At 35.1% G+C, this 20,015-nt stretch overlaps 1 protein-coding gene across 4 annotated transcripts; it reads left to right on the top strand.

Moving 5' to 3' along the window:
* Positions 1-4,906: 4,906 nt before the first annotated feature.
* On the top strand, positions 4,907-10,685 carry LOC113703131 (uncharacterized). Of its 4 annotated transcripts, XM_072062052.1 has the most exons (5): positions 5,125-5,365; positions 5,530-7,677; positions 7,770-7,858; positions 8,518-8,688; positions 10,090-10,685. In XM_072062052.1, exons 1-2 carry the CDS (start codon positions 5,265-5,267, stop codon positions 7,565-7,567), a joined length of 2,139 nt encoding a protein of 712 aa, XP_071918153.1. In that variant the 5' UTR covers positions 5,125-5,264; the 3' UTR covers positions 7,568-7,677; positions 7,770-7,858; positions 8,518-8,688; positions 10,090-10,685. The 4 variants fall into 4 exon arrangements, with proteins under 4 accessions (XP_027080192.1, XP_027080191.1, XP_027080193.1 ...); XM_027224391.2 differs by having other exon boundaries at positions 4,907-7,677; positions 10,045-10,685; XM_027224390.2 differs by having other exon boundaries at positions 4,907-7,677.
* The last annotated feature ends 9,330 nt before the right edge of the window (positions 10,686-20,015 follow it).

Consider the following 20,015-nt stretch of genomic DNA (forward strand, 5'->3'; position numbering starts at 1 on the left):
GGGAATTTTCAAACTCATAATTCAAGTTCAAAAAATTTGCATGTCTTCTTCCTAGCCATAGATACAAAAGTAGCAATACGGGTTTGCACTGAAATGCTCTATGCCTCTAGAAAGGAAGAGTCTTGGTTCCTTCATTTCTTGTTTTTGGGCTACAGGGGGGAGGGGAAAAGGGGGATTATTAGCAGCATCCAGGATGTTCAAATGCTATTCTCATACATATAAATTTCATAAAAACAAGAAAGCTAAACCCTCCAAACCGCTCCACAAAGATCACTGAGAAACTTTTACTGATGCTACCACGAAGCAGTCTGGCGCCATGCAAATTACTCTATTCTGAGGGAGGACAGCTGAGGTTGCACATGTAAATGACTTCCTCGCCTCATTAAAGAGCCTGTACGTTTGCAAATGACTAGCCACGGCTTCTAATGTCATGCCCCCATCAAGGTCACTCATTTGCTCTAAAATCTGCTCAGGCAAAGCTGTCTCAATTCCCAAGTTGTTAACAATTTGTACAAACCTTCTGTGACGTTCTACATTCCAGACCGGCCGTCGAGCTCCTCCAACTGCCGATGGTGGAAGAGGTGGTGCTTGGGAAGGGGATGGGTTGTGTATGGCGTTAGAGTTTGGTGGAATTTGGGATTCCATTAGGCACAAAATTTGGTCAGGCTTTCTTCTTCCTGCAGTCGTTAATATATAGATGCACTAGGGTTGACAAATGACCAGAAATATGATCTTTTCTTGATGTTGGACTTTTTTCCTTCCTATGAACTTTGGAGTTGACTCATTTTATTCAAGAATTCTCCTAACAGGTGCTATATACACCATTTACGTTGTTTATAACGAAATGTGTTAAAATTTTACAGTACCTTGCGGGCATTTATAATGAGGGCTAATTAGATACAAATTCTTATTCAATAATATGACAAAGTTTGCCAGCTTGTGTTAGTCAAAGTTTGTCCTCATTTCTTTAAGGGCAAATTATATTTCCTCATGTGGTTTAGCATTTTTTACATAACCCCCCTATGGTTTCAAAAGTTATACATAACCCCCTCATGGTTTGGATTAAAGCGTCAAAGTGACGGAAATAGTCATTAGATACAAATTAGATACAAATTCTTATTCAATAATATGACAAAGTTTGCCAGCTTGTGTTAGTCAAAGTTTGTCCTCATTTCTTTAAGGGCAAATTATATTTCCTCATGTGGTTTAGCATTTTTTACATAACTCCCCTATGGTTTCAAAAGTTATACATAACCCCCTCATGGTTTGGATTAAAGCGTCAAAGTGACGGAAATAGTCATTCGTAACGAAATTTCTAGAAATGTCAAAATTACCTCTATAAATATATGACACACTAATCCCGTATGATTTTTATATTTTACCATATAATTCCCTTATGGTTTTCAATACACATAACCCCCCTTGGTTAATAAATAATTTTCAACTTTACATAAGGGTATTTTTGACATTTTAGATGACTCCGTTATGAATGATCATTCCCGTCACTTTGACACTTTAATCCAACCCATGAGGAGGTTATGTATAACTTTTGAAACTATAGGGGGTTATGTAAAAAATGCTAAACCACAGGGGGGTAAAGTGAAATTTACCCTTTCTTTAACCTAACCTGTTTTCCGATTTACATCTCCATTCTCTTAACTGTATTAAGTTCAACATGGTTTTGATTGTCAAAACACTTGCCTATTAACAATAACCATATTCAGATTGTGAGTGCACGTAGATATCAGAATGTGAAAGGATGAATGCTCTTTCTGCAACACAATATTCACATTTAAGCAAAATCTCAACTTAAAGATCTTTAGGTGTATAGACTGATTTAGTTCCATTCACAATTTCCATTGCATTTTAAAGCAACAGCTACTGTTTACTTCGCATCGGTTAATAAAGTTCAACCCATGAACCAAACTGTTAAGAAAGCTTATTTGCTTAGACATTCAAGAATGCATGTTAGCCTACACTCTCCAACTTGTTGCGAGAAAATCCAAGATTATGGGGTGAGGGGGAGCGGGTGGGGAAAGCATCTAATGTATTGTTACGTGTAATTGCAACTGTCTCAACTTGCTTTTCACCTGTAATAAAAAGGGAAAAATGAAAAAGGAAATTTCATATGGTTTTTTCTATATACGTACTAGACAAAGGAAGGATTGATGCTGTAAAATTACCATCCCCTGAACTGAAATTCTTTCGAGAAAGAGATGCATCCTTTCGGCAAAAAAAAAAAAAAAAAATTGACTCACTTTTTATTTTGTGTTTACGGACGTTGGTGTGTGTGGGTTCTATATAGACAAATTTATTATATATAACTATTCTACTTTGAAATCTATTAACCCACTCATACGTGCAAAAGCTAATATCTCTATGATTTTAAAGGCATGTTCTGATTTGTGATGATGCAAGGTGGTTATAGGAGCCGCAACCACCTAAAATTTTTCATACTGTCTTAGGCTTATTTTAGGAGTTTAGAAGAGAAAAGAAAAGGAATGATAAGTTATGAGAAAAAAGAAAAGAAAAGAAAAGATATGATTTTATTTTCAAATTGATTGGGAGTTTAAAAAAGAAAAGGAATGATTTTGGACAGATTAAGCACTGTGATTTTATTGTTTAACATTTTGTGAGTAAAGTTGGCATTTTCAAGAAGTTTAAAAAGGTTAAATTTTCCTTCCCGTTCTTCTCATTTTTGGGGGGAAAGTTTTCTAGCCAATCTATCCTTCCACTTTCCTTTCTTTTCTTCCCACTTAAAGCTCCCAATATTTCCCCTTCTTTTCCCTTATTTTCTCACCAAATCCTTGATTGCCAAACTAAGATGACCAAATCCTTATACTTCCTCCATCCCACTTTGATATTCTTATTTTCATTTTTCGTATGTTCCAAATTATAATCCACTTTTTAATTGAAAATGTCGTTATCTTTTTATTTCTCTAAACTACCCTTATTCAATGTAGGTTGTTATTAGTATAAACTACCTTATTTAATATAGATTGTTAACTTACGCCATTTAATACATTTAGATTGATCTTTCAAGCCAGCTTTGTTATTCTTTCAAGCCAAAATTGAAATAATGTAAAATGAGAATTGATTTTTTCTTGATCATCAATTTAAGTTCTTATAAACCATCAATTCAAGTTTTCATGAATAATTAATATAAAGTTGTACTCTATTTAATGTAAGGGTATTTTAGAAAAATAGCAATTTAAATTTATTATTCCAACAAAGTTAACTACTTTTTCTTAATCTGTGTGGAAAAAAAAAACTAGAACTACCAAAATGTGACAGAGGAAGTACTATATAAAAATGAGTTGTGGTCAAAGGAGATTTGAATTTCAACCGCATAGAGAGGGATTTTTTGGAAATGTGGAATGTTGTGTAGTTTTTTTAAAACTTTTGATATAATTGAGGACAACATGTGTTTAGCTATATTTACCGAAATGCACTTATTTTGGTATATTTAAAGTTTTGATTTATGGGATAATTTCAGAAACCTCCCCTGAGATTTGTCGTAATATCACTCAACTCCTCTCAAGTTTTTAAAATCTCACTTACCTTCCTTGTCAACTTGACAAGACTACATATTCCTATCAAAGGTCACAAATTAACAACATTACCATTGTTCTTAATAACTATTTAACCAAAAAGCCAAAACAAAATAAAATTTTAAAAGAAATAAATGTAAATTAAAGAAATAAATTGCAAGCTAATAATGGTTCATATTTCTTTACATTTGAGTCATGATGGAATAGTAAAGGATATGAATAAATTAAATCTAATCAAGATCAACCATTTAGGAGGGTTTTAGAGAGTAATTAAAACATTAAAAAATTTCGTTTACAATTAAGGAAGTCAAAATATTTTTTGGGGAAATATGTTTTAATTTATGGTGTTGTTTAAGTCGTATTGAAAACTAAAACAACTAAAATAATCTCTTTATACGTGTGAATTTTTTAAGGTCCAATACAACTAAAATAAATAGTTTACATCAAGAAATTTACACCTTATAAAAATTTAGCCTTATTTTATTCTTTATTGTTGTTATAAATTTTATAAGTAGGATAATATAAGGGTAGTATTAGAACAAAAGTTTTATCTTTCTTGTATTTTCTCCAAAGGGATTAAAATGTTACAAGAAATACCAATTCAACAGAGGTAAGTGAGATTTTGAAAAGTTCAGAGGAGCTGAGTGATATTATAAGAAACCTCAAGGGAGGTTACTGAAATTATCCCTTGATTTATGGAGACATCTAGATATTTTTTGAATATGAAATTATTTTGCAACCGTTTTTGCATCTAGTACAACACATATAAGCTTATGTGTTAGTGTAAATACTGAAATAATGTTATAGATACATTTAATTGAAGTGTGGATTTTATTGTGCAATTAATACAAATATATGTTAACACGTTGTGTAATTAACATGTTGTTGTAACTAGCAATTAGAGGATATTCTTTTGTTTGAAACAACTTATGTATGCTCTTGGGCGATTTTCAACTGACATTTGTAGGGATCTTTTAGAAATAGTAAAGTATTGATAAAACAAAGTGTACAAGTGTATGTTGCGATTAGAATATACTATTATTAGTTTTATCATATTTGATGACTATCTTTTTTAAAATATACTATTATTTGTTCAATGACAAATTCTCTTTAACCACAAGCACCAAATATTTGCACGATACGCGGGCACTCTTTCCCTAGTATTGAAACACGAGGAGAAGAATTGTTCCAATTTTAAGTGAAACACAAATGGGACAACATTTGAAGCAAATTTGATATGGAGGACTAAATTGACACTATACTAAACATGAGGGACGAAATCTGAAAATTTCCAAATCCATGTTGACATCGCTAAAGATTGCTCCTACAAAGAAAATGACAACAGAAACTGGGGGTTTAAGCCTTCTTTGCTAGGGTATAAGAGCTCCCTGTCTCTTTACTGGCTACTGAGTATTGATTTCCATTGTCAGAATAGCCCTCAAACAATGAGACATTTTCTTCCTTCTTCTTCAAAACCTTCATGGCGAATCCGTTACTTAACTCCCTACAGATATCACTGTTCTTCTCCAACATTGACCCCAGAACCTGAAAATCCCCAAATTGTCCCTTCAGATTCTCAGGGTTCAAAAAATCCTGAATTTTCTTCCAAGATCCAAATTTTGTCTAACCTTAACGAAAATTGGAAAAAACCCATTTCGGAAAATCCAGGTTTAAGCCGAACCCATGTCGTAGAATCCCTTTTAAGCCATAGAAATGACCCTGCTGCTGCTTTCAAGTACTTCCAGTGGGCTGAGGGGCAGCGCGGTTTCTTGCGTGGAGTCTCTGATCCTTACTGTGTTTTGCTTCATATTTTGGTGAGTTCTCCGAATGAGTACAGTTTAACTAGGAGGTTACTTAATAGTTATGTCTCAAGTGATTCTAGTCCTTCAGGTATTCTTCTTTTTGATCATCTAATCAGTTGTTCTGAAAGATTCGACTTTCCGTTGAATTCAGAGGTTTTTAATTATTTGTTGAACAGTTACGTCAGAGCTTGTCGAAATAGAGATGCCATTGATTGTTTCAATGCAATGGTTTCGCGTAATATTATGCCAAATGTCACGGTTGTAAGTATTACTTTGAGTGCATTGGTCAGGAGGAAACTGATCTCGGAAGCACGAAAAATGTATGATGATATAGTGGGTAGAGGGATTAATCATGATTGTGCTGCTGTGCATGTGATTATGCGGGCCTGTTTGAAAGAAGGGAACATGGTGGAGGCAGAGAAGTGTTTTTCTGAAGCAAAGGCCAGGGGACTTGTGCTTGATGCAGCAGTTTATAGCACTGCTGTTCATGTTGCTTGTCGTAAATTAGACACGGATAACGCAAGCGAGTTGTTAAAAGAGATGAAAAGGAAGGGATGGATTCCTTCTGAGGGTACGTATACTAATGTGGTGTGTGCTTATGTGAAGCAGAGGAATATGGTTGAAGCCTTGAGGATAAAGGATGAGATGATCGGAAGTGGTCATTCACTGAATTTAGTTGTTGCAACTAGCTTGATGAAAGGATATAATCTACAGGGACAATTTATTGCTGCTCTGGATTTATTTAATGACATAGTTGCACGTGGTCTTAATCCCAACAAGGTCACCTATGCTGTCCTGATAGAAGGGTGCTGCAGGTATGGAAATATGGAAAAGGCATCTGAGTTGTATACCATGATGAAATTTGCTGGAATCCGGCCAACTGTATACACTGTTAATTCTTTAATAAGAGGGTTTCTAAAAGCAGGGTTGTTGGATGAGGCAATTAAGCAGTTTGATGAGGCAGTTGATACTGGTATTGCCAATGTTTTCACATACAATAGCCTTATGTCGTGTTTTTGTAAGGGGGGTAAAGTTAATGATGCTCTTATAATATGGGATAAAATGGTGAACAACAGCATTGAACCATCTGCAGTTTCATATAACAATATGATTCTTGGAAATTGCAGGCAGGGTAACATGGAGGCTGCATTGAGTTTATTGTCCAAAATGCTGGAAAAGAATCTGAAAGCTAATGTATATACTTATACCATTCTTATAGATGGGTATTTCAGAAAAGGAGAGAAAGACCAAGCACTTAGGATGTTTGACCAAATGGCAGCTTCTGGAGTTCCTATTACTGACTTCACATACAACACGATAATCAATGGGTTGTGCAAAGCTGGGTCGACATCTGAGGCGAAAAGTTTTCTGAATAAGCTGATGCATACAGGATATACTCCCCTTGTTATGGCTTATAATAGCATTATAGATGGTTATGAGAAGGAAGGTGCCATCAACTCTGCACTTGCTGCTTATGCAGAGATGTGTGAAAGTGGGATCTCTCCGAATGTTGTTACTTACACTTGCATGATTAATGGCTATTGCAAAAGCAATCAGATTGACCTTGCTTTAAAGCTGAGCACCGAGATGAGAACCAAAGGTGTCGCATGGGATATTACTGTGTACAGTGCCCTAATAGACGGTTTTTGCAAAAGAAGAGACATGGAAAGTGCACGTGAACTTTTCGATGAACTCTTTGAAGTTGGTTTATATCCTAATGTGGTTGTTTATAACAGTATGATTAGTGGCTTCAGGAACATAAATAACATGGAAGCAGCCCTTGCCTTGCATAAAAGAATGTGCAATGAGGGAATCCCATGTGATGTGGATATATATACCACATTAATCGATGGTCTTTTGAAAGATGGGAAATTACTTCTTGCCTCTGATCTGTACACAGAGATGCTTGCCAAGGATATTGTGCCTGATGCAGTCACTTACTTTGTTTTGGTACATGGTCTGTGTAACAAAGGACAGGTGGAGAACGCAAGAAGAATCTTGAATGATATGTATGGGATGAATATGACACCAAATGTTCTTATATATAATACGTTAATTGCTGGATATTTCAAGGAGGGCAATTTGCAAGAGGCTTTTAGGCTGCATGATGAGATGCTTGAGAGAGGTCTGGCCCCTGATGACACAACTTTTGATATTCTTGTAACTGGAAAATACAAAGGAGGCAATTTTCCTCTTAGAGTTTCAAGTGGCTAATATTAAAAGGAGATCACTTGCCTGTTGGTGTTACCAAGTCCCTCCTGCTTCTGTAAAGGAGAGACATATTCTCCCATTGACATTCTTGGACATCCTCAGTTGTCTTCAGGGTAATATTACTTTTTAACATTGTATTGGCTTTTGGGCGGGGCCAGCAATTTGGGGAACTTCACGTGATGACTCCTCGATTGTTGTCTTTTAGGTTGCACGGTAATTATGTGCTGCCACACTAGCAGAGAAACTCTTTCATGTTGATAGGTTTTCACACCAGATGGTGTTAGTTCTCTTCCGGTACTGATTCTTTTCTGTACATCTTCTTTTATTGGTGTATGTATGGATTGACAAGATGCAATGGCTGCTAGCTCTTATGTGTTGGAAATATTGATTTTCCTGTTTGGATGTGTTTAAGTTGTTTGTGTTCTTTTGTAAAACCAAACCACTTAGCTAAATTCCTGTGGTGCATTTAGTGGAAATTGTTTAAATGTGAATATGTTGTATATGCCTAATGTTTAGCAAATATTCAAACATACAACAAAGATGGGGATGGTTTGAAATACAAAAAGTTAATACAGCCTTCTTAAAAAAAAAAAGAAAGAAAGAAAGAAATGTAATGATAATACTAAATAAAAAAAAAGAATAACATCTGGTTTGAAACAAATTAACCTGACACTATTTGCTCGGGTGACTTTGTCGAGCATTACATTAGCCTATGTTACTTTTGTGTTAGTGTCACGTGCATACCTCATTTTAACTCTTGTTATTGTAGTTTTTTGTTTTTTTTTGGGGTGACCAATTAGATTTTGTTATTTCAATCTTTATGAACTGTTTGTCTTTTCATTGATCTTTCATTTGGGATTGTGACCTAATAATTATTGCTGTTGTTTCTTCCTCACAAAAGGAGCCAGGGGAAGGGGGACATATATACTAATGAACTTCATTGTGTTATGCAGGTAACATCTGCTTTACATCTACTTCACAAGTTGATCACTTGACCTCAGACTCTGGTGAATTGCAAAACATGAACTCTCGGCTTGGATGGTGTATGCATGTACTTGGTAATTTGTGAAGGATTTGTTTTCTGCGATCTATGAGGGGTCCATTGTTTGGACTGTCTTCCAAAGGTAATTTACTGACAGATAAATGGTTAACATCCTCAAATTACAAAATATTCTGGCACAACTATCAAACATAGATAATGTGGAAACCTAGAATTAGATAGGATAATATATAGAAAATTTCAATTGTAGCATATAGATTTTACGTTCTTCTGGTTTTATGTACATCATATATTAGATTTAGGGAAATAAGATACATAACATTGTGAATTGATTTTCTTGCTTGAAGATGATGTCATAAAACAAGTTAGTACTATGTCTGGTTCATCTGAAGATATTTTCTTTGCAAAATTGGCTGTACAGAAGATTCAATTTGAAGTGTTTTCTTTCTACAACAAAATCTTATTGATCAGGTAATAAATGCATCTGTTACATAAAATGGCATTCTGAATATGTTTCCTTAACTCAGAGAAGAAGTTCAAGAAAAAAAATCATAGTAGGTATGTTTTATTTGCATTTGGGAAGTTCCTGCTTTGTAATTTTGTTACTGAAAGCATGCATTCAACTAAATTGAGATTGAACCTTTTTGAGTAGCTACCCAAATACTCCCTCTGTCCCATTGTTAATGTCATGTTTCCACTTTTTGGATGTCCAAAAAAAAGAGTCACTTTCTAAAAGTCAATGCAATATTTTATTACCTTTCCCACTTTGCAATTTGAAAAAGCAACTTTTTCCACCCACCCAATGCATTGCTCATACTTTCAGGTTTTGAAAACAAAGGAAGTAAAACTTTTTCTTTCTTTGGCATGTCATAATATGGTCACAAAACAAAGGAAGTAAAAGTGGTTGTTACACTTATGTTTGTGCCTGCTTGTGCTGATTGGAAAGTCAAGGGCTCAAACATTTAATTCATCATTTCATGGGTGTTACTCCTTTTCTTTTTCCATTTTTTTCTTTGTTTTTAAGGTACACAAAGCCAAAACAGAGTTGTATATGAGGGGAAATGGGGGGTCAGGGATGGGGGAATTTTTCTTCCCACCTTAAATGGTGCGGGATTCAGATTTAGGTGAACCAGAAACAAGAATCCTTAATTAACGCTTGCCGGTTGGATATGATAGCCAAAGAGATGGTGAGATTAGAAGAGAGTATCTAAAGAAATGGAAAGGGCAACAGACAAGCCGGCTATCTATAGAAGTGGAAAGGGCAATAGACCAGCTGGCTTTCAGACTCTTTCTTGAAGATTATTTGTTTCTTTCATCAACTTTGATCAGGCATTAAGTTTGATGTTGAGGGTGGCAGATAACTGTATGATCATTAGTTATAACTAAGCTCTTTCTTTTTTTTTTCCCAAGTAAATTATGATTTGAGTTATGCTTTAAGTAACATTTTGCTCTATGTATTTTGTGTTAACTCTCTTAGCAGTCCCATGTAGCACAACTAAAGATTACCATTCCTTGTCATACCCAGGCAAGCACACTTAGAACTGCTGAAGTAGAGCTGCTTTGAACCGGTGAATGACAAACAGTCACAAGATTAATCAGCAACTTACTGCTCAAGATGATTACTTGAATTCCACTTGCCAAATGCGTACGCCTACCAAAATTTGGCAGAGGATGCAAATCAGAAGAGAGCTTACGGGAAGGTACTTGCACTTTCGCTTCTGTTGCCATATTCTCCTAGTCTGCTCTCCAGAAAACCCAAAAGGCAGAAGGAAACAGGAGGGAGAAAAGAATAACTGCAAGCAGCATGCGTGCTGCAGTCTTATTGCACAAATTAAGAAACAGAATCAAGGCTGTGATGCAAATCTCTAGTGCTATTGCAAGCAAAAATCCGGAGGACAATGCTGATGTGTATAGACAATCTTTTGCCTCTTGCAGAAAAATGATTGACTCATCTTACTGTTATTGTTGTTATTTATTCTTGTGGTTCTATTACTCAAGGATTATAAGGCCTGAAGTTGGGTTGGGGTGTTTTTGATTAAAAAAAAAGTACTTTAAAAGTACTTTTGAGGGTTTGGTGAATATTATTTTATAAAATTAGGAGTGGAATTTGAGGTGTTAAAAGTACTTTTAGCAAAAGTTAAATTTGGTGCTTTTAGAATAACTTTTGTGTTTTATAAACTTAATAAAGAGATAAATATATTTAAAAAATTTTAAATTGCACATTATCTAATATGATAAGTACTTATTGAACTTTCTAATCAAACATGTTTGAAAGCACTTAACTGACTTAAGCACTTAACAAGTGCGCGTGCATTTATTAAAAAATTTATTAGGTGAAGTATTTTAAATAAACTAACGTAATTCTAAATAAGCCCTAAATTGCTTTATGTGCGAGCTATTTTAATTTTATTTTAATTGACTAGTATTTCCAATGAAGGTGTACCCCCCCCCCCCCCCCAAACCCCTACCCCTACCCAAAAAAAAAAAGATTCATGCTAGTTGGTAATTTGGTAAAACAGACCAGACTCTGTAATGATATTGGTGTAAAAGAGTTTCATATATGGTGTTTTAAAGGGGTTGCAAATGAGCTTCATCAATTCATACAAAAAGTAAAGTAAAGAATACAAATAAGGCTAGTAAATGATACGGTTTAATTTTCTTTATATATGTAATTTACAATTTAAGATTCTCTAAAAGTTATACTATGGTAATTCGTTCCAAAATTTTTATTTTATCAATACGTGAAAATAAAACGTTCAACCCAGAGCTTAAAAAAAAAGATCTATATTTCCCGTCTTAAAATTAACTATCAGGGTATCTTATTAGTTAGTTTTTTAAAAAAAATTATCAAGTATTTTTTGTGTGCTTATCGAAATTTGTAGTATTAATTTGGCAAATTCTGAGTGCCTAAAAAAATCTTATTTTGATACAAAAATCCAATCAGATAAATTTTCCCTTCTTAACGGGCAATTTTTGGAATTTCAAATTTAGTCACTAGATCAAAACTTCTTTGGTAAATATCAAATAAACAGTTAAAAGGGCAAAACAATGTCCCGATGATGAATTACATTTTTCTTTTTTTTTGGGGGGCAAATTACATTTTACCCCCTTGTAGTTTAGTATTTTTTTATATAACCCCCCTATGGTTTCAAAAATTATACATAACCCCCTCATGGTTTGGATTAAAGTGTCAAAATGAAAGAAATAGTCATTCGTAACGAAACTTCTAAAAATATCGAAATTACCCTTATAAATACATGACACACTAACCCCATATAATTTTTATGTTTTACCATATAATTCTCTTATAATTTAATACTTTATCATATAATCCTCTTATAGTTTTCAAAATATACACATAACCCCCCTTAGTTGATAAATAATTTTCAACTTTACATAAGGGTATTTTTGATATTTTAGGTGATTTCGTTACGAATAATCATTTTCGTCACTTTAACACTTTAATCCAAATTATGAGGGGATTATGTATAGTTTTTGAAACCATAAGAGAGCTATGCAAAAAAATACTAAATCACGGGGGGGGGGGGGGTAAAGTGGAATTTGCCCTTTTCTTGGGGCTTCATGAATGAGTATCAACTATCAGCTATCAATCTAATGCCTTTTTATGATTACAACTGCTAGTAGTAACTTGGTATTCTGAACCTTTAAAACTTTCTTTAATTCTTTCTTCCGTGTGTTTTTTTATTTTCTTGTGACCATAAATAGCTGGTTTTATGTTTTGTATGTTTTGTCAAGCCGTCATAGTCGAAAAAGTTATTAGAAATGAAAAGACACAAGAATTTGGGCTGGCGAAGTTGTCTGTGATTATGATAAGTAATAATCTGTGCTAATCCTTATCATAGATGGAGATACAGGAACTTGAAGGTATTCAACAATCTCCCGTATTCTCTTGAGTTTGATTGTTAGCGGGATTGTACAGTATGGTTAGTGTTTAGAAAAGGGATAATTTCAGATATCTCCCCTGAGGTTTCTGACAGTTTCACTCCCCTCCCCTGTGGTTTCAAAAATACCACAAACCTCCCTTGTTAGATTATTAGGTTCCATTTCTTACATCATTGGTGCCAAAAAGACTTAAATACCCTCACTAGTTTGCTAATATTTTGTGATTATCTGAAAAAATTTAGTTAAGTTAGTTATAAACACAATTAATGTAATTAACGATAAATTAGAGTCCTAACAACCAATATAGAAAAGGGTCTTTAGCAAAATGGCGCCAAACTTAGGCGCCATGTGGTGATTGACATAATAGCTTGAAAGGCACGGTACATATAGAAGCAAGAAACTTACTCTGTTCCCGCCATTGTTGAGATATAGCAACTGAGGTTGATGGTTGGCAAACAAAGCTCTTGATTGTAACCTTTGATGAAGAGTCTCTTAGCTCATTAAGAAAAATTTACCAGGTAAGTGTTTAAGATTTTGTTTACTGTTTCGATATTCCTTGGCAACTTATGATGATTTGGTTGTTGTTTGTGTAAGCTTGATACATGTTTGCTTATGATTTTCTAGTTTGTCATGTGACTTGGTTTGCTAAGCCTCTACCAGATTATGCTTACTTGATGCTATATTTCTCGTCTGACTTGGGTTGTTTGATATAGTTAGATGCCAAACCTCAGTACTTAGAAAGCTTATGCTTGCTCTGTAACTTCAGCAACCAATGTTGCAAGACGGTTAATATTATAACTAATATTTTTTGTAACTTCAATAACTAATATTATAACTTCAGTAACTTCAGTAGCTTATGATTGTATATTGTAGGATGGTTAACACTAATGTTCATGATATTGTGCTCCATTTTATGGGAAGAAAAGTAAGAGTGGCTAAGGTAGATCCCAAGAGTTACTTGTACATTGACTTACTAAATGATGTTGCTGAGAAGGCATTGCAAGAAATGCCTGGAAATATCAATCTACTGGTGCACATGAGATACGAAATACCCAGTACATCTGAATACTTAGATGTAAATGATGACCAATCTGTTGCTGAAATGTTCAAGCTGCATCAATCTCATGTAGTCATCAATATACAAGTGTTGGAGATGGATATCATCCCTACCAAACAGAGTGATAGCTTCCTAAACAGAAATCCAGTAAATGAGCATGAGAATTTAGGAACTGAAAAAACTGGTAGAAGCAATAATATCAAAGTACATGAATTAAACTGTGAGACTGAGGAGTACTGTTGTGATTCTACATCTAATGACTCATGGAAACAAGGTTGGACAGTAACAATGAGGATAATTTAGATGATGAGCATTGGTCTGTATCCAAAGTGACAGTAGTGATGATGATTTTTCTGACTTTGATGACAAGAAAAATGAGGATATTGTACCTGATTCTGAATCTGAACATGAAATAGATCCCATGAGAGAAGCCTTAAGAGCCAAGGTGTGGACTTACAACTGAAGGGAGGACATAGAGTTTAAGAAGGGACAACTTTTCACAAATGTTGATGTTTTTAGAGCAGCATTAAAGGATTATGTGATCCAAAAAAGTTTTTCCCTACAAAGATTGAAGAATGAAAAAGGTAGATGTACAGCCAAGTATGGTGTTGATGGATGCAAGTGGAGAATTCATGCCTCACCTTTAGCAGATTTAGTGACATATATGATAAAATCATACACACTAGAACACACTTGTGTGATGAACAACAAGAATTGAGAGGTCACCTCTGATTGGATGGCCAAGAAACTTGTTGCTGTGATGAGAGATCATCCTGACATTTCCAGAAAGGGGATTGAAGTTGAGATGCTAAAATATGGTGTTCATCCTAGCAAACAACAAGTGTACAGGGCAAGAGAAAAGGCCAGGGAAGAAATTGAGGGTACACATGCAGCTTCATATAGTAAGATGCCAAAATATGTTGTTCTTCTAAGGCAGAGCAATCCTGATAGCATATGCAAAATTCATTATGATAGACCCAATTTACTTGTCGAGCCAAGATTTTTGAGATTGTTTATAAGTTTCAAAGGTCAGAAAGATGGTTTCTTAACTGGTTGTAGACCTTTTATTGGTTTTGATGGTTGTCACTTGAAAGGTAGTTTTGGTGGAGTATTACTAACTGCTGTGGCATTGAATGCAAATAACTTAATTTTTCCTATTGCATTTGTTATGGCTGAATCTGAAAACAAAGAAACCTGGAGCTGGTTCTTCTACTTTTTTCAAGAATTCTTTGGACCATTTGATAACAGTGTTTCTTTAACATTCATGAGTGATAGACAAAAGGTATAGACCTTGTTTACTTTACTATCATGGCAAATGTCTCATTCTATATGTCCAGCTGTGCCTAATATTTGATTGGTTTTAATCTTTGCTGTAGGGATTGAATCTTGCTTATGAGGAGATGATTCCATTAGTTACTGGACGGTATTGTTGCAAACACATTTGCAGCAACTTCAGGTTTCAATTTCCTGGACTATTACTGAACAGTTTGTTTTGGGAAAGCTTTTAAGAGCTATGATGCAATAGGCTACAATGAAGCAATGGCCTCCATTAAAGACATGAATGTAGAAGCATAGAGATACTTATCAAAGTTCCACTTGCATCTTGGGCTAGGCACGCATACTCAACTGAGATGAAGTGTGACCAAAACTGACTCTTGCTGATGGGAAATTTAAGAGCTAAACCAATACTGACTCTTGCTGATGGGAAATTTAAGAGCTAAACCAATACTGACTCTTGCTGATGGTTTAAGGAAAAAGCTCATGAAAAAACTGCATAAAGGATATCACAAGGCCTGCATATGGAGCTCTAACATCACTCCAAAGATCACTGAAAAGTTGAAGGTAATTGTTGGACTATCTAGGAGATGCTCACTGCAAATGGCAAGTAAGGAGATATTTGAAGTTGGTGATGTGGACAGAGAATACATTGTCAATTTGACCCAAAAGACTTGTGATTGTGGTGCTTTTCAATTGTCAGGACTGCCTTGTAAGCATGCTGCACTAGGCATTATATATAGAAGACAAAAATTAGAGGCTTACTGTGATGGTTGCTTCTCAACAGAAATGTGGTTTAAGGCATATAGTGGCATAATTCACCCAATTCCTCATGAGAAACGATGGCATCCATTACCTGATTTCACTTCAACAATTGTCTTACCACCATCCCTGAGGAGAGCTCCAGGTAAACCAAGGGTGAATAGAAGGCGAGAACCTGATGAACCAGCTCCATCTCAGACAAAGAGGTCTACTACTTTGAGATGTGGGAATTGCAATGCTTTTGGCCATAATAAAAGAACATGCCAAAAAGCACTTGTGAGAGGAAATAACTCTGCCACGCATACAAATCAGCAGGTTCATTACTGATTTGTAATATTGATTATGTTACTTTGTTCACCTTACTTAAGATCATGATATACAACTTCATGTACAGATTCCTAAGAGAAGAGCAAAGTCTGGCAGGGAAATTGCAAACGCAGGCTTGGCAGGATCTGTTCTCTGGGTAAACGTTACTTTATTATAGATATAGTGAGCTCCAACTGTTTAGTATCAAATTAACAACAGTTAACTACTTATGAGGAGATTTTCCTATTGTAGGATCACATAGATGGGAGTGTGCCTGTTGTGATTTTTAGTCAAGGCAGTAATCCAAGCCCTTCAACTGAACCTGGTCTAGTTAATATTCAACTGAATGTACAGACAACTATGGATACTGCTAAGAGAAAGGTATTTGTTCTGCTTTATAGTCATTATTTTACCAATTCTGAGTTGCTCACCATATGCACTTGTCCTACATCATTTCAGAAAGGAAGGCCCTCAAAGAAAGATGGAACATCTACTGTAACTAATATCAGGAGGAGAACTTCATTTGCAGCTTCACAACCAACTCCAGTTATCCCAACTGCAGGAGCCAATTCCACCAGAAATTCCTACTTACAAACTTCTGTAAGCACCAATACATCAGCTAATCATGAGTCACACAATCTCAACAGCAGCTTTAGCTTGAAGTTTTAAATAGTTAGACCTCTCTTGTCATATATTGTTGTTTTGCAACTACTAAAAGAATACTGCTGTTCTTTTGTATCTGTTTAGGATTGGAGATGCTTTTGTCACTGTTAATTTTGTTGAAACTTTGCTGAAACTTTGGAGCAACTTTTGGTTTTGTATACCATCTATTGACTTAGTACCTATACATGGTATTTTGCATGACATTTGAATTCCAAGCAGCAGTGTAAATTCATTAAAGACATACAGTTTGTATCTTTGGAGTAAATTGCCATATGCAAGGTGTTACTTTTCAAATTTTTGTTGTAAATATGATTGTATGGTATTGTCTTAGTAAGATCATAATAGACAACGTCTTGCATGCACATACTTCAACTATAAGTTCAGCAAATAGCAATAGGAACATTACTTCAACAATCTGCCATTTGTTCAGCATTTTACTGCACCAGTCTCATTAAACAGACTTCACAATTTGAATAAACATATAAATTGCTAAGAATACAAGGTTAAGTATCATTAACTTTGTCACTATGGAGTATTGTTGTTCAACTCTACCAATCTGAACTTGTTCTTCCCTTTGCATTGATGAATGTCTGCGTTCTCTTGGTTGCTCACCTCTTCCTCTTCTGGACCTTTATACCATTCAAAGAATCTGCAATTTGTGCAGCAAAAGTACAGCTTGTGTGGATTCCGTTCACTCTCAGAAATTTTAATGGTTGCCTTGCGATTACATCGACAATATCTATTTCTAATTGTAAATGATGTAGGTGAATTCCAGAATTCACATCTGCTGCTTGAACTGGCCATTTGTTCTTGTGTTTGTTGCTGCTGCAGTTCATCCAACACCAAGCACTTCAGTTGCATCCAACACCAAGCACTTCAGTTGCATCTTGAAAATTAACATTTGTTTGTTGCTGTTTGTTGCATCTCTTGCTGCTACATTTTACTTTCATAAATAGCCTTCTGAATTGGCCGCTGCATATGGACGTTAGAACTGACTGCCTGAAAGAGCAACTACTGACGTTCAGACCTTAATGAATACATTGGTTTCACTTACACCCCCTCAAGTTTCATTCTTCTTAAATTCCCTGTTTTTTCTTCACATGAGATTAGCTCATTAATGCAAGATAATAAGGGCATTTGTGGTATACACTTGTTTCTCTCTCCAGCTACTGATTTTTATTGTTTTTATTTTTAAATTGGGTCTAATTTGACACTGCCTATTTAGTTTTAGGGGAAGTTTGTGATATTTTTGAAATCACAGGGGAGGGGAGTAAAACTGTCAGAAATCTCATGGGAGGTATCTGAAATTATCCCTTTGGAAAAAGGTACCACAAGAAAACTTGTCCTTATGTTTTCTGAGTTTCTGGGGGTATTCCGTATTCTCCTGTTTGTATATGTATATTGTTTGATAGTTTATAAATATTAGCTTAGGAAAAAAGAAAAGTAATCTTATTTCCACTATGAATTGTTCCCTGCTGGATGGAGGAACAATGAAATTCATCATCTATCGGAGCATACTTGTTATAGAAATTATAGTTGAGATTAGCTGATTATTTGTTGATAATGTAACTAGCCATACTCTACTCTTGCAATCTTCACAATGGATGAGGATATTGTTTCTGATGAATGCAATTGATTTAACCAGCTGAACGCCTGGAGTGGTGAATAAGATGACAATTTGTTGAATTGAACACGTTCAATCTATGGAAAAGAGCATCATAAAGAGTGTTATCCTGCACTGCAGGAAAGCATATTTGTGAGGCCAAGGTTTGGAGTGTAGTGTAATGCATTTTGTTTTTGCTTTGGCATTGCTTAGGGCCTGCTTAAGAGCCAAGACAGACGAAGAGTAAGAGGATTCACCTTTCAGGGGCAGCCGTTCAAGCTCTTTTTCTTTGAAGAGTATGACAGTAAAATACTGTTACTTTAAGCATTTTTTGTACTATTCCTTTTCCACCCCTGTAGAGTCAGTTTGAGCTCTTTCCCAGTCCAACTATGTGAAGTACTAAAATAACATCATAAGTTCTTGAGCTACTCTTCATCACTTCAGTCCTTAGCATTGGAAAAAATGGCTCCTCCAAGAAATAGACGCAAAAAGGTTTGGTTTTTACACTTACATAATACTTTTCTTTTTTTTTCCTTCTGCATTTTTTTATTCAAAGATTGAATTTTGTGGGTTATATCGGTCTTTGGCAGGTTGGTTCGATGAGAATTGACGCTGTATTGGATTCTATGCGTCCAATGGGGTTCCCTGATGATGTTGTTCGTAAATCTGTCAAAGACTTGCTCAAGATTTTTAAATTTTTAGTTTTTGAATTGTTCTAATGTTTTCAACGAGTCTGTTGTGATGTTTTTGTGTTTCCGAGCATGATTACTGATTAAAGGTTTATGGGGGAAGATGGATGATTTTTCATTGAGGAGGCTTCTTACAAGCTCCTCATTGAAACGATGCTTGAAGAACAGCAAGAAGGCAGTTGAGTAGGAGATGATGCAGGTGGGAGTGGTGAAAATTATGGTTCACTGGACGAGCTGTTTGATAAGAAAGACTGCTGCAAGGAACAAAAATATCTACAACTGGAGATTGATGTTGAGAAACATCAAGGCAAGAAGTCTCAAGTCGACTACGATTTCATTCCCAGGGTAATATATATTTTTTCTGGGTTATTTCTTGAGTCAGTTTGCTGCTGAATTTTTAAGCCGAGCATTTGGCAAGAGAAGTCAACTCTAAAATCGGATTCAAATCATATTATTAGGTTAATAGAGTTTGAGACTGCTTGAGAAAGAAATGGACCATACCAGAAAAGCGGCTCATATTTTTGGCTTTCAGATCTATATATTCTTGGTGTTGCAAACTTGAATTCTTATACCCTGCAAAGCTACAACTTTATTATGGCACAGTTTACTTATCGGAGAAATTAAAAACAATTTAAGGCAAAATTGACAAAGAAAATAATGCAGTAAATACCATGAAAGTTATGCCTAGAAGTAATCGTATGAATTAGAGGAGACTCAGCTCAAGCTGATTATCCTCATTTATTAATTCTTAGAGAATTTTTGCTGCGATCATTGCTTTTGGAACTATTTTCTGACTGAAAATTTGTATCAGGTTATGCATCAATTCCTTGCATTAAGCCAATTAGATGTCTTGTGCTTGCTGTCAAATGCGACATTGTGTTGTGTATTGTTAGTTGCTCTCTATTATAGGTTTAAAGAGTAAATTTTCAAAGTTTTTTTTCCTTTGATGGATGGACTTCTAAAATGTTGGTGCTGATTGTTCATGAGAAAATTTGTAGTCACAAATGAAAATGATAGCTCTAGACTCTAGCATGATTGTTGAAAATTATAAGTGTCTTTGTTAGTACTTGGTAGAATTTGAGCTTTTATTGCTTATTCTTTACTCCATTATAGTTCTTCAACCATTTGATTCTATCATATATGCATCCTTGATCTTGTGACTTTGCTAGTATTGGGTTTTTATTGCTTATTCT

The sequence above is a fragment of the Coffea arabica genome, chromosome 8e (assembly GCF_036785885.1).
Source record: "Coffea arabica cultivar ET-39 chromosome 8e, Coffea Arabica ET-39 HiFi, whole genome shotgun sequence".
Taxonomy (NCBI): Eukaryota; Viridiplantae; Streptophyta; class Magnoliopsida; order Gentianales; family Rubiaceae; genus Coffea; species Coffea arabica.